A 14,956-nucleotide genomic window follows, 5' to 3' on the forward strand; every position below is an offset into this window, starting at 1 on the left:
TTTCTCCCCCCCCCCCCCCCCCCCCCGATTGAGAGGAACACGGTTACCAGGTTCTAGATTTGGCAGTTCTCTAATGAGTGACATCTGTTGTAAAAGTGTTTGCAAGCTCTCTTAGCCTTTTGTATCCAATTTTGCTACCTCTTCACGTCTGACCCCTTTGGAGATAGATTCTTTCCCAAAGTTGGAACAGTAGTTTTGAGCTGTCTTCCCATCAGGAGTTGTGCTGGACTATACGCAGTAGCAGCTCTTGGTGTTGATCTGTAGCTCAGAAAAGCAAGGAATGAATCTTCCCGCTGTAGGATTTTATTGGCTGTCTGTACAGCTCTCTCAGCCTCTCCGTTTGCTCGTGGGTAATGTGGGCTGCTAGTAATATGATCAAAATCATATTTTGTTTGGAATGACTCACGTTCTGCTGCAATGAATTGTAATCCGTTTCCCATGACGAGTTGTTCTGGAATACTGAAGTGAGCAAAAGGGCACTTTAGTATTCTCAGCAACACTGCAACATGTTATATCTTTCAAGTACGTTATTTCTATTGGAAAAATAGTCCACGATGACCAGGTAATGATGTCCTCTGAATTTGCATAAATCTGTGGCTAGTCTCTTCCAAGATCTCTCTGGTAGAGGTGTTGTTATTAAAGGTTCTTTGTGTTGTTTTGGTGTGTGTGTTCTGCAATGTTTGCATGCACATATTTCATTCTTTGTCCTTGCTGATGCCCAGCCACAGTACCGTCTGGTTGGCTGTTCACAGTATTTAATGTGGATGAGGTTTAGGATTTCTCCTTTCATTTAGTTTAGAATTACGATGCAATTGCCTTTATTCATGTGTCCATTTGACGTGCTTAATTGTCTACGCACTGCAAAGTAGTCTCTTGTCATTTCCTTAGCATCCTTTAGATACTTGGGTGAGCCAGCTCCAGTGTAACTTAGAACTTCCTAAACTTGCATGTCTGCCATGGCTGCTTTTTGTAGCTGGTGTGGTCCTTTTCTGACACTGGTCTGTATGCATTCACAGCTTCCATGTACACTGTTACAGCATCTTTGAACTCACGGGTAGTTGAGTGCAAAGCTGCGCTCCGTGACAGAGTTCTGCAATGACCAGATTTTGCCCCAGAACTTATTAGCAATTGGGTTAAATCTCATTAACCTTATTGACAGACGTTAGCATCTTAATGGTGCTTGATCCAGGACCTTTCCACTGATGAGGGTTACAGCAGTTTATGGTGTGTCGTCAGTGTAAACGAATCCAATCCACACAGATAGCTGTAAAAGTTCTCCTGTGTCCATCCGTTTGCCAGGTACTCCTTTTCAATCGGTGCATATTCTTTTTCTGCTTCTGTAAGTGTGCAAGAGTAAAATGCAACTAGCTTCCACTCAGAGCTGTGATGTGGCAACAATACCGCACCTAAGCCATTGCTGCCTGCATTGGCACTGATCCCGATTGTGGGTTTGTACACGTCATAGTACTTGAGAACTGGAGCGGTTGAGATCATTTCTCTTACCTAGTTGAAGGCAATGTCTTGATTTCCCTTTTTCCCACCTCAGAACCAAGATGTGTTGGACTTTAACAGTTCATTCCGTGGTTTTGTCACTGTAGAAAGCTCTTGCAGGTTTTGACTAAGGTAATTTACCACACCCAGTACATGTTTCTGTTCTGGTATATTCACTGGTGCATTCAGTTCTTGAATTGCTTTTACTTTCTCAGGGCTAGGACTGATTCCATCTTTGTTTATTGTCTGTCCCAAAAACTTCATTGAGGGTAGGTGGAAAACGCACGTTTCCATGTTTCGTTTGTGTCTAGACTGACTTATTAGCCCTTAGGACTTTGTTGATGGTTTCGTTGTATTCTTCCATCGAACAGCCATACATCAAAATATCATCCATGAAAACTACAACTCCATTTGTGTTCATTAACAGTTCTGCCCTCTTTCTTTGGAAAATTTCAGGTGCACTGGTAATCCCCCAAAGTAATCTTTTGAAAGCAAAATCTCCCAAAGGGTATGATAAATGTAGTTGGTTTAGCACTTTCTATGGCTAAAGGGATTTGCCAGAATCCGCTCAAGGCATCCAGCTTGGAGAATATTGTAGCTCCTTTCACTTTGGAGAGGAAGACAGCCAATGTTGCGAGGATATGTTGTTCTCTCACAACTGCCTCATTAAGTCTTTTCAGTTCCACACAGATTTGTATTCTCCCATTTTTCTTTAACTGGTACCACTGGGGCACACCTTGCTGTTGGCTCAGAGATTGTCTCCATTATGCCAATCTGCTGCATTCTCGTTAACTCAGTTTCCACTTTAGGAAGTAATGGGCTAGGAATCCCGTGAGGTGTATGTACACTGTATGGTTCAGCATTGTCTTTTAAGGTTATTTTTACTGGATCTCCTTTCAGAAGTCCAGTATCACCAAATATTCCAGTGAAGGACCTCCCGCCGAATTGCCGCCGCAGATCGCGATCGCGGCTTTGGGGGGGGGGGAGGGGGCTGCTTGGGGCGGCAAAAACCCTGGAGCCGGCCCTGTGTTGGTCTGTGATCCTTTTGATCACATGCACTCTGAATGCAAAGCTTTTGTCTTGGCTTAAATTCTTTGCTAAATCAGTGCTTTCATATTTGTAAGGTGCTTTGAGATCCTTGAAAGGTACCAAATATTTGTATTACACAGCATAGATTATCAGACTGCCCTTGAGTAAATGTTTGCAACTCCTACTTAAATCAGTGGGACTTGAGTATATTTATCTGTGGATCTGTGGTAATTCTAAGATACTTATCAGCTTGGTATCCAAGTGCCATACAAAAATAAGTAGTATCTTAGGTCAGAGTTTGGTGCAATATTTAGGAACAAGAGGATGAGGAGTTGAGGTTGCTGTGGCATTTCTTCGCTTGTATCCTTTAATGTCTCCGTCTCACCATTATTTTAACATCTATGTTGTGGTTATCAAAACTTCTTCATGTTTCTTTTAATCAACGAGCAAACAGGATGATGATGAAGGGAAATCGGTGCCACAGCTATGAACGAAACTTACAAGATGCAATTCCTACTGAGTCATTCCAAGCAGACATTTTCATTGTTTATTTTGCAGGTTACCGTGTGCTTCAAAGCTGCAGTAGCAGTGCTGACACACAATGTGAACCGTGCGAGAGAAACACATATACAGCGCTCTGGAACAGAGCTCGGCGCTGTCTTGCCTGCTCACCCCGCTGCAATACCGGTATGCCGAAGTGATTGCCTGGGATGCTTATCCCTTTGCCAGCTCGGTTTTGTTTTAGGGATGCTGAGAATGAGAAGATGGATCTAAATGATACGCTAGAGGTGAAACTCACCTCTGTGTTGAGAGCCTACACAAAGATGTCTGTGCACCGCTTAAGTCTCACTTCAGCTCTGTTGTGAAGGCAGCAGTGGCACGTAGGCTTTGCACTGGGCATCTGCTCAGAGGTGAAGTTCATTCTAGATGAATAGCACAAGCCAGAAGGAATTTATAGCCTGGAAATGGTACTAGTGGTCTCTCCTAGACCGGTCTGGTCTCCGAGGGAGAGCCCTGGTGCTGCACTAGGATCATCTGAGCGGCGCCTCGGGGCCCCTCCTGAACAGCACTGTGACCCCCAATGCGGCAGGTTGTAAGGCCCCTCACTCAGTTTTGCCCCCACCCTCTTGCCCCGGCTGCCCAACGGCAGTTCTGAGGAGGAGACGCACTGCCCACTCAGGTTTGGCTCCACGGCCCCTCCATCATGATGGACGGGGCCAAAACGGAGCGAGTGGCATTGCCACCTGGCGCACAGGGGCCGCAGTGCTGATCAGGAGGGGCTGTGTGGGCCATGGGGCAGCTGGCGCTTTTCCTTGCTGCTGCTATGAGGCCAGCTCCTACACCAGGGCTCCTCCCCGGGGGCCTGCCCAGCCTCATCCCACTTCCAGCAACTGCTGAGTCCTCAGGACTCGCTCAGTGACCACCTCAAGACTGCTACAACTATGGGGAGCCGTGGTGAGGTCCCGTGCAGGGGAGCCCAGCCAGGAGAGGGGCAGTGGGGAGCCCTGATGAGGGTTGTGGGAGGACATGCGGGGGTTCAGCTGTGTGTACTATGTGAAAAATGTCTGGGTGACCCTTTCAAAGCACCATATTAAATGGTATATTTTCCTCTCTCTGTGAGGTATATTTTCAGCTGTTCTGGGTCCTGTCCTCTCTTTGTATTGAAAACTGGGTAATCAGAGGCACAAGAGCTTAGATTTATGGCTGCAGTTCAGCTGTGGGGATCCACATCTAAGTGAAAATTTTGCAAATGCAAATTGTGCCTGTACAAGAGAGGTCACTCTTCAGAAAATGTGCATACAACGGCAAAACTCATCACAAAATCTCTTCCTTCGAAGAGGAATATAAGCCTGCTAGTCACCTGCTGCAAAATACTTGACCTTCACTTGCATTATGTACTAACAGTCGTGAGGACTGTCACTTTAATTCTTCCTTATATCATCACAACTTGCTTTATTGTTTTTGGATTTAGGATTCGTGCAGATTCATGAATGCACAAGGACCCAAGACAGAATCTGCAGCTGCTCAGCCAACACCTACTGTCGTTCAAAACCAAGTCACAGTCGCTGCCTGGCGTGTAAAGCACACAAGATATGTGGAAAAGGCCAGGGCGTTTCCAAACCAGGTAAATTAAGTTTGAATGAGCAGTTTCCATGTACAAAGAATTATTGGATGAAGCGCGAGTATTTTTGCTACTTGTCTGCCCATAAAAATTGCTGATCCACCCTGCACACTATACATTACAGAAATATTTTCCTCCGATCGCCTAAATTACTTTCTTAGGTATTTCTAGTGCACCCATCATAACAGTGTCTATGCACCAAATACAGCATTAAGAGTCACAATAGAGTTGTCTGGGTGGAGGAAGGATATATGGTCCCCTCTTCTCACAGTTGCATGTTTCAGTAAAGCTCTCCCTATCTCTCTCCACTCTTTGCGTTATTATTTTGCTCTGTTTTGCGATTTGCTCCAAATGTGTCACTCATAGAACCATAGAACTGGAAGGGACCTCGAGAGGTCATCTAGCCCAGTCCCCTGCACTCAAGGCAGGACTAAGTATTATCTAGACCATCACTACAGGTGTTTGTCTAACTTGCTCTTAAAAATCTCAAATGATGGAGATTCCACCACCTCCCCAGGCAATTTATTCCAGTGCTTAACCATCCTGACAGTTAGGAAGTTTTTCCTAATGTCCAACCTAAACCTCCCTCACTGCAATTTAAGCCCATTGCTGCTTGCCCTATCCTCAGAGGTTAAGAAAAACTATTTTTCTCCCTCCTCCTTGTAACAACCTTTTATCATGTCCCCTCTCAGTCTTCTTCACCACACTAAACAAACCCAGTTTTTTCAATCTTCCCTCATAGGTCATGTTTTCTAGACCTTTAATCATTTTTGTTGGTATTCTCTGGACTTTCGCCAATTTGTCCACACCCTTCCCAAAATGTGGTACCCAGAACTGGACACAGTACTCCAGTTGAGGCCTAATCAGCATGGAGTAGAGCGGAAGAATTACTTCTCGTGTCTTGCTTACAACACTCCTGCTAATACATCCCAGAATGATGTTCACTTTTTTTTTGCAACAGCGTTACACTGTTGACTCATATTTAGCTTGTGGTCCACTGTGACACCCAGATTCCTTTCCTCAGTACTCCTTCCTAGGCAGTCATTTCCCATTTTGTATATGTGCAACTGATCGTTCCTTCCTAAGTGGAGTATTTTGCATTTGTCCTTATTGAATTTCATCCTCTTTAGTTCAGACCATTTGTCCGGTTTGTCCAGATCATTTTGAATTTTAATCCTATCCTCCAAAGCATTTGCAACCCCTCCCAGCTTAATATTATCCACAGACTTTGTAAGTGTACTCTCTATGACATTCTCTAAGTCACTGATGAAGATATTGAACAGAACCTGACCCAGAACTGATCCCTGCAGGACCCCAATTGTTATGCCCTTCCAGCATGACTGTGAACCACTGATAACTACTCTCTGGGAATGGTTTTCCAACCAGTTTTGCACCCACCTTGTAGTAGCTCCATCTAGGTTGCATTTCCCTAGTTTGTTTATGAGAAGGTCACGTGAGACAGTATCAAAAGTTTTACTAAAGTCAAGATTTACTATGTCTACCTCTTCCCCCTTCCCCTCCCCCACAAGGTTTGTTACCCTGTCAAAGAAAGCTATTAGGTTGGTTTGACAGTTTGTTTTTGACAAATCCATGCTGACTGTTACTTATCACCTTATTATCTTCTAGATGTTTCCAAATTGATTGCTTAATTATTTGCTCCATTATCTTTCCAGTTACAGAACTTAAGCTGACTGGTCTGTAATTCCCATGGTTGTCCTTATTTCCATTGTTATAGGTGGGCACGATATTTGCCCTTTTCCGGTCTTCTGGAATCTTTTCAGTCTTCCATGACTTTTCAAAGATAATTGCTAATGGCTCAGATACCTCCTCAGTCAGCTCCTTGAGTATTCTAGGATTTCATCCAGGCCCTGGTGACTTGAAGACATCCTCTATCTTGTCTAAGTAATTTTTAACTGGTTCTTTCCCTATTTTAGCCTTTTCTAATCCTACCTCATTTTCACTGGCATTCACTGTTAGATGTCCAATCACCACCAACCTTCGTGGTGGAAACTGAAACCTTTCCACATTTTCTGTTGTTTTCCCCCCCTCCTCTCACCCATGAGTAACGGGCCTACCCTGTCCTTGGTCTTCCTCTTGCTTCTAATGTATTTGTAGAATGTTTTCTTGTAACCCTTTGTCTCTAGCTAGTTTGTTCTCATTTTGTGCCTTGGCCTTTCTAATTTTGACCCTACATACTTTTGTTGTTTGTTTATATTCATCCTTTGTAATTTGACCTAGTTTCCACTTTTTGTAGGACCCTTTTTTTGATTTTCAGATCATTGAAGATCTCCTGGTTAAGCCAGGCTGGTCTCTTGTCATACTTCCTATCTTTCCTATTCAGTGGGATAGTTTGCTCTTGTGCCCTTAATAATGTCTCCTTGAAAAACTGCCAGCTGTCTTCTATTGTTTTTCCCCTTAGACTTGCTTCCCATGGGACCTTATCTACCAACTCCCTGAGTTTGCTAAAGTCTGCCTGTTAGCATTAGGCCTGTATGCTGCTCAAATCCCACTTATGATCTCAAAACAGGGCGTAGAGTTGATTTAGGTGAAGAATAAATCTTGTGGTGGCCCACTGCACAGTGTAAACGAGTGAATTTCACCTTGTTATAGATGGTTCTGCATTTTCCTAGGATCCTCTGACAGTGTAGCTGTCTCAAGATGGCTTAAAAATCTCGAACAGGTGGATTTATTTCTGCAATCCTGTTTTCAGTGGGAGTTCTTCCTGAGACAGGATGGAGTAAAAATGACAATATTGTAGTTTCCACACTGGTATCATGTCACCCATCAGTAAAATGTAGCCACATCTTGGGTGGAAGATGGCAGTCACAACTGTTATTACATTTATTTATAAAGTGCCTATTACCATGGCATCTGCAAAGCAACGCTACCCTGTGGTTCAGGACAAAAAGTGAAGAATACCTAACTCGATAAAAAATTCAGGGGAAATTTTAGATGAGTCAACTGTTGTTGTTGTTATGATCCTGTCTCTACTTGTGAAATATGCGTCCTCCAAACACTATTTGGATTGCATGAAGGTTTAGATGGTATTTTAAATTTTGTGCCTACGTTCATTGGCCCCGGAATGGTGGTGAATATACTGATGTGAAGAGAAAGCATCATACCCAGAGGCTGCTGGAGAGTGGGGACTAATTTTTTACGGTTGCCAACCGTTGCAGTCCTTACTCAAGTAAAACTCCATTGACTGGATTAGGAGTTTTGCCTGATTAAGGATTGGCAAAGACTGCAGGGTTTGGCTTTTAATGCCATGTTTTAACTGTTCCAGTTGATTCCAAGTAAACCTTTGAAAAATACCGTAGCCCTCAAGGGCATAGAAATAACAGCCCAATTAATCTTTCCTTCTGTAACTGGGCAGCATGTGGGATGCTTGGCTGGGAGGCTGTCAAAGCCAGCGCTTTTGTTTACTGTCTCCGTAACATTTCCAGGATCTGTTTGACCCACCTAAAACTTATGATTCACTTGGCATTTCTCAACAAGTGACTAACTGGCGACATTTGGAAATATTTGTTTAAAGGAACGAACATTACGAATACAGAGTGTTTCCCCTGCCCCCCCGGCACTTTTTCAGATGAAGAATCCTCAACTGCCTCCTGCAAACCACACAGAGTGTAAGTTCCCGATTTGCCCTTTCTCATTTAACAAGACATCCGCCTGTAATTGTGTCCGGGGCTGGTTTTGTTTTTAAACCCTCCTCTTGTTTCTTAAAGCTGTCAATCAGTGTCTGTTGAAGGAAGCAGCACAAGTGACACCGTCTGCAGTGACTCCGAGGTAGATGTTGCTGTCATAGCGACATCGCCTCACACCACCACACCCAGCACTGGCCAGCTTACAGCAGAAAGCTCCGTTTCTGGAACCAACGAAATAAAAACCAATGTCGTCCAGCAAGGCCTTTCTCCTGATGTGTCTCAGACCATTGGTGAGCTATTGATTAAGTTCACGTTTTGTCTGTTCAGGAAGTGAGGTGATGCCTAGGTGTTTCTTTGCTGATCGCTTATGAAATCATTTGCAAATGCAAACTCGCTATGCTTACGTTCCGTTGGAGGAGTTCAAAAGGGCTTGCTTAGACTGGTTTGTACTCCCCACCCCCCCCAAATATTTACCCAGCTCTAGTACACTGCAGCTCTCTTGTGACTTGGCAAATTTCCTCCGGGGCCCAGTGTCAGGTTATGTGCTGTGTCTCCTGAGAGATGCAGCCCAGGAAGAGCAAGTGCAAAGGTGTAATTCCTAGAGTCTGGGCTGTTGTAGGGGCCAAAATTGCCTCTGACTTAACAAGCCTCCTGGGAGTCATTCTGATGTATGGCAGTCTTACCTAGGCTGCCTATGAGCAGCTCAGACTCTCCATAGTATTGAATGTCGTGGGGATGCTCTCTCCTTCTCCTGGCTTCCCTTTTACGCTGAGGTCTGTGTGTGTATAAGGGGCAACATAGGGTTGCTTATGTCGGCCCTATGCTTCTCCTGCACCTGGGGAATTCTCCTCCTAGCCCATTGTGGCTCCCTGATGGGCGGTGTGTGGGCCAGAATCCATCCCTCACTTTTCAAAATTATGGGAAAGTCCAAATTAATGAGGCAAGTGAGATCAAAATAAGATCTTTTTTGTATCTATCAGCCAAAAACCAACGCTCACTGTTAAACTTAGATGCACAACTGATGTGTGTGATATTTAACTTTTATAGCAAAGGAGAACAAAAATAAAAAATAAAAAATCATATTTTTACCAGTGCAGCTTAGATCTGTCCGCCAAATTATTTCTCTTGTTTTCTGTAGGTATAATCGTAGGATTGACGTTTCTAGTACTCATCGTAGTTGCAGGGGTTGCCTGTTGCATTGTTTCTAGAAAAAAAGGTAAGATTAACAGAGTGAAAATAACACAGATGAAATTAAATGAATAATAAGCTTAGATATACAAATGCTAGTCCCCTAGCCACAATATTCAATATGTATTTGGGGTGAAATTCTTCCCTGCATGGAAGGCTGGCATGAGACCTGTGCACCGCTGAAGCCCCATATAATCCCTCGTATCTGGGACACAGGCCTGTAAGCCTCCAGTGTTCCCGTGAAATCAAGCACCTGTGCAACAAAAACTGCCACTGCAGTTTGTAAAGTATTTTGTGCTGCATGATATAATTACACGACATTATTTGTTGTTATTTTACTTAATTATTATGGCTATGATTTTGATTGTGATCAGCACTCTTTGTCCTTTTCGCTAGAGAATGCTGATGATTTAATTCAGTTGATTTTTTTGAGAATTCCCTTTGTCTCCTGCACCTGTCCCAGACTCTAGCCACATTGCAGAGTGAATATAAAGCAAATGTTTGATAACATTTTAAAACCGGGTACACAACCAGGTCTGCTCCACCGACAGATGATACAAGAACAAAATAAAATGCAGACCCCTTGCAGGCAGCATATCCCAGTTTAGTTAAAGTGCAGCTCTTTTGTCATTGATAGTACTTGGTGTTCTGTTTTTAATTTTAACTTTCTTTTCTCACTTGCAACCTGATTTGGTTCTTGTCCAATTGAAGCTCCAGATTTGGTGAGTATCAGTTCATTCCTTCTTCCCTGCTGCCCCTTTTCATTAATTAATGCTTTATAAATTCATGCAAGATCAATATCTGTTAATATGATAAAAATGAATAGCTGGAGAGATAAGGGGAGTGGGTTGCCCCCTGAGCAAGTTAGAGCCTCAGATGCACCAGTTTGCAATGGCCTTGTGGTGGTCAGTATGCCAGCGGGATCACCAGGGGATCACTAAAGGTTTCTTGAGGCCCCTAAGAACAGACCTAGGACATAAGGGGTCAGACCATCACCTGGTGTAAATTGTTGTGGCTCCATTGACGTCAGTGAAACTATGCCAATCGACAACAGCTGAAGATCTGACCCAACCAGTGAAATAAAGCCCTATGCTTTATTTCAACCGTCTACCTTCTTTTCTGGTTAAAAGTTTCACAAAATTTGACCTTTTGCCATTTTCTGTAACTGTCCCAACCCTTCTTGTGTCCTCAGAAGCAGCCTGACAAGAGGCCACGAGATGCAGGAGCACAGAGCGCCAGTAGTCCTAAGCAGGAGGAGCAGCATCTCTTAGAAACTCCTGGGTCCAGCAGCAGCTCTTTGGACAACACAGCTTCAAGAATCAGTGTAATAAGTATTAAGAACACAGAAAAGAAAGAAACCGAGGGAACTCAGCAGAGATGTATGACCTCAGGAGGTTGTAATCATCACAGTGGAGCCAGACCCGGCTCTGCAAGCTCAGGTAAGAGTCTATCGAAAGGTGAACACCGGAGCCCTGCGGTATTTTATTATCATTCTTTTTTAACAGAGGGAGTGCCACAAATGTAAATAGAATTTTAAGATACAAGACAAGCGGTGGGAGTGTATGGAGATGGTCGATGAGAAGGAGGGAGGAGTGACTGCTTGAAGAAATAGGATTGGGAGACTAGAGTCGCTGGACGGGTGTGGACAGAATGTTGTGGGCTGTTGCTCCTTTGGCCTGAGTAGTTAGCCAATATCTGGGGCCCTTGCAGGTTTGTTTTTGTTAGGAAGAGAAATTAATGATATGAGTCAGCGTTTTCTTGGATGAAATCCTGTTTATTGAGGAAGAATGTACACAAAGTCCTGTCTTCCTGAACACACTAGGATCAAACGATAGGCAGTTTCCTTGTTCACCATTTTCAAGTCTGCCCCTTCAGCCATTTCCATGCCCAACAAGTTCTGTCCCTGTTCCTTCTTAGGGCCATGCTCACAGCCGTCTCCCTCACTGTCTGCTGGCTTTCTCCTAAAAACACCCACCCCCACACCCACCCACCTTCAATTGGTATTCTAGCAGGGAACCCCTCAGATCACATGGCTTAGCTAATCAGGCTTCACCATGTGGCCTAGTGCCTTGGGTGGTAGCCTCCTATTGTTTCCAGCTATCACTACATAAAGGGACATTTAATTGCTCCTTCCATTTATAGCCTGAAAGACGGGGACCCATTAGCTTTTAACCATGTCCTTGGTTGTGTATATAGCAAAGTACAACATGTTGGCAGACGTTAACATTTTCCCCAAAAATTCAGCCTGGGGCAGACACCTGGCATGAAAATTTTAGTCCGAACAGTTAAAGCTTGGCAAAGCTATAAGCCACTGAAAACAGGACCTTATAATGGAAAGTGTTTTGGTAACCTTGACTCTAGGGGTGTGTCTACAGCAAACAAACACCCACGGCTGATCTGTGCCAGCCGGCTTGGGCTTAGGAACGGTTTAATTGCTATGTAGCTGTACAGGCTGGGGCTGCAGCCCGGGCTCTAGGACCCTTCAAGGTGGGAAGGTCCCAGAGCTCTGGTCGAGCCTGAACATTTACACTGCAGTTAAGCAGACTCTTTGCCTGAGCCCTGCGAATCTAATTCAACTTGGACCAGCCTCTGGTATTTAATTGTAGTGTAGACGTACCCTAGGTGGTGCTACCAACTCTGCCTATAGTAAGAGAAGGAAGGAGATTCAATCTACAGAGTCTGTTTTAAAACTTATAATTTTTTCTTAAGTCATTAAACTGGATAAAGAATCTTATCCTGCTGTAGGTTTCACTCTTCCACTTTTAATTTGTTTTGTTTTCTGTTTGTTTCACAGAGCATTCTGCTAGTGGAGGAACGCAGGTGAACGTAACTTGTATTGTTAACCTGTGTAATTCAAACCACAACCCACAATTTCCAGAACCGACCACTTCAACCACCACGGATTATGAAAATGTTCCCTACTGCACTCCAACAGAGGAAGAAATTCCCCTTTCTAAAGAAGAAAACCCCTTGAAAAGAAAATCTGAAATTCAAATCTCAGTGGAAGCTGCAGATAGTTTACCTCCAAGCTTACTGTTTCCAGACGGAAAGCCATTTCCTCTGAGTGTTCAAGATGCAGGGATGAAAAATAGCTAAAGAAGATGACAGATCAGATATTGACCAATAAAACTCTAAGCAGCTTCTGATCTGCTAAAATAAACAATGGGTTAAGAATAGCATTCTTATGGAGACTTAAAATCTAAAATGTATAAAGATATGGAGGGATGCAGAGCCCTTTAAAAATGTTTTAACCTTCTGATATGTAATGGCTTTAAAAGTTGAAGGAAGATCTTTGCAGAAGTCAGTGTTATTTTTAAAAGCGTTTTTTCTTTTCAATTTAGTATTTATCCATCAAATTGTCACGTGCTTCCTTCTGTCATGCCTTTACCACATATCTTGATCCTGGCCTAGAGGGATCTCCTCTGCAGCTGAAAAGGAAGTGTATTCAGTCTTCGTGCTTGTTCAGTCATTGACCTATCTGCTGAGTCTGCCTCCAAGATGCCATTTAGGGATAATGATGGAATTTTTGATTCTCACATCCCATCGGCTAAGAACGGGACTAAGACCAGCATTCCATGAGAAATGAGTTAGTGACCAGCCATCCAATACTATTGATTTAGTCACATGTTTTTATGGCAACAAATTATACCATTTCCCATATGATCCACCCACCTCTCAAAATACTCACTCTTTTTAAGGGATGTATGCTTCAGATCTTTCCTTCTGTCCTTGATATTTTTTGCTGCTGTTTTCTCTCTTTCTCTCTCATACCGTGGAGGCATATCTGTTCTCTAAGATTTGTGTATTAGAGGGTAAAATCGTCTACATGAGCTTTTATACTAGATTACAACTCTTCTATTCAACAATAGCAAAAAAATGCACTTATTTTTGTGCCAGCTGTACATATTTAATATTTTTTTAAAAAAGAAAATATATTTTAAGTAGAACTTGATACATTGAAGTAGGTAATTGTCAATCTAAGGGCTGTCATCTTTGTGCCATGGTTGATTTAATGCTGTTAGCTGGCTGACTCTTACGTCATTTCTTGAGGTCTGTCGGAGACAACTGTGTGTGCCATAATATTTTCCTCTACATTTCAATTAATAACGGTAAAGACAAATACGTATCTCATCCAACTCATCCTGGTTTACCCCAAGAAACGGTGAAAGGTTGAATGGAATGAAACCTCAGAACCACAAAATCAGCTGTTTGTGATTATATCGTTCTCTAGTAGCTGATCTGCAAGGAGATTGTACTCCCTACTGACAACTAATGGAGACTTTTCTTTAGTGCCGGTGGCAGAAGTCTGCGCTTTTGAAGCTCAAATTAACCAGCAACTGTGGTGTCTGCATTCAAACATAAATTTGTTACAAAGTGCCTGAGTCAGATTCAGGCTAAATCAAACTGGGGTCTGAATTCTGTCCTTATTAAAACACCTGCAAATCTTATTGGACCTGCTCAAGAGTAACGTAATGCAAAATCTATTCCAGAGGCTTTAGGCTGAAGAAGAATGCCTTTATGGAGCTTTCATTCAACAGCTGCTGAAGAGCAAGTATGCTTTACACTTTCACCTAAACTTTCAGGATTATCCTCTGTGGCTGTGGAGGTTAGAGGTGAAACATGCTGAACTATATTTTAACTTGCATTTGAGAGTATGCTCTGAAATGACTTAGCATATGGAAACACTGAAATTAATCCAAAACCACAGAATTTACGCTTACATAGGACTTGATTGCACAGCAGGCTGTTTCCAGCAATGTGCTGAACATCTGTATCTGTTGCTCATCACTTCTAAGAACTGGGTCTGTATTGAAACAGCAGCCCAAAGGAAAAATCAGGGGTTCAGCCATGGCAGTTAATTTTACGGGCTCTTCATATTATGGTGGCAGAAAAATCCTATGTATTCATGTAAATATTATCAAAGCAATTTTTTAACCTGTTCATAGCTGTGTATAAAAAAGTAAAACTGGTTTTATTTTTATAATTTATGTATGACTTGAATTCTCCTGTTCTGTTCTTTCTATTAAACAAAATGCCTTTACATTTTCTTTGTTTTATAAAAATTAAAAAACCTACTATTTGTTGATTTCATTTGCATCCCCTTAATTTCTGTATCCAAAACATTACTTTTGGCTCTTTTTATCATTGCCTAATTAAAGCAGGTTTGATCGAGTTCTTCTTCTAGTGATTGCTCATATCGATTCCAGTTAGGTGTGCGTGCGTGCCGTGTGCACGGCCTTTGGATAATTTTTACCCTAGCAACACCCGGTGGGTCGGCTGTTGAGCGCCCTGGAGTGGTGCCTTCCTGGCGCTCGATATATACTCCAGCCAACCCAGCACCTCCTCAGTTCCTTCTTACCGCCTGTGATGGTCGTTGGAACGGTGGAGTTCTGCTTCGCTGCTCTCCACTCTCCCTAGCATAGTTTACAAACAACAGTTATAGTTATTGATAGTTATAACTAGTATTAGTGGGGTTGGGGTC

General features: G+C 43.0%; 1 protein-coding gene across 2 annotated transcripts in view; it reads left to right on the plus strand.

The window, feature by feature from the left end:
- Positions 1-14,515, plus strand: part of TNFRSF1B (TNF receptor superfamily member 1B) — a 37,872-nt gene extending 23,357 nt beyond the window's left edge. Inside the window, exons 3-10 of one of the 2 annotated variants that reach the window (XM_034756504.1) lie at positions 3,079-3,207; positions 4,493-4,645; positions 8,175-8,268; positions 8,368-8,576; positions 9,425-9,502; positions 10,186-10,196; positions 10,667-10,913; positions 12,269-14,515. In XM_034756504.1, coding sequence (XP_034612395.1) covers positions 3,079-3,207; positions 4,493-4,645; positions 8,175-8,268; positions 8,368-8,576; positions 9,425-9,502; positions 10,186-10,196; positions 10,667-10,913; positions 12,269-12,570 — 1,223 coding nt within the window. In that variant the 3' untranslated portion in view covers positions 12,571-14,515. The remainder of the gene's footprint in view (positions 1-3,078; positions 3,208-4,492; positions 4,646-8,174; positions 8,269-8,367; positions 8,577-9,424; positions 9,503-10,185; positions 10,197-10,666; positions 10,914-12,268) is intronic. The other variant, XM_034756505.1, reaches the window with a different exon arrangement.
- Positions 14,516-14,956: the final 441 nt, after the last annotated feature.

Source organism: Trachemys scripta, chromosome 24, assembly GCF_013100865.1.
Source record: "Trachemys scripta elegans isolate TJP31775 chromosome 24, CAS_Tse_1.0, whole genome shotgun sequence".
NCBI classification, from domain to species: Eukaryota; Metazoa; Chordata; order Testudines; family Emydidae; genus Trachemys; species Trachemys scripta.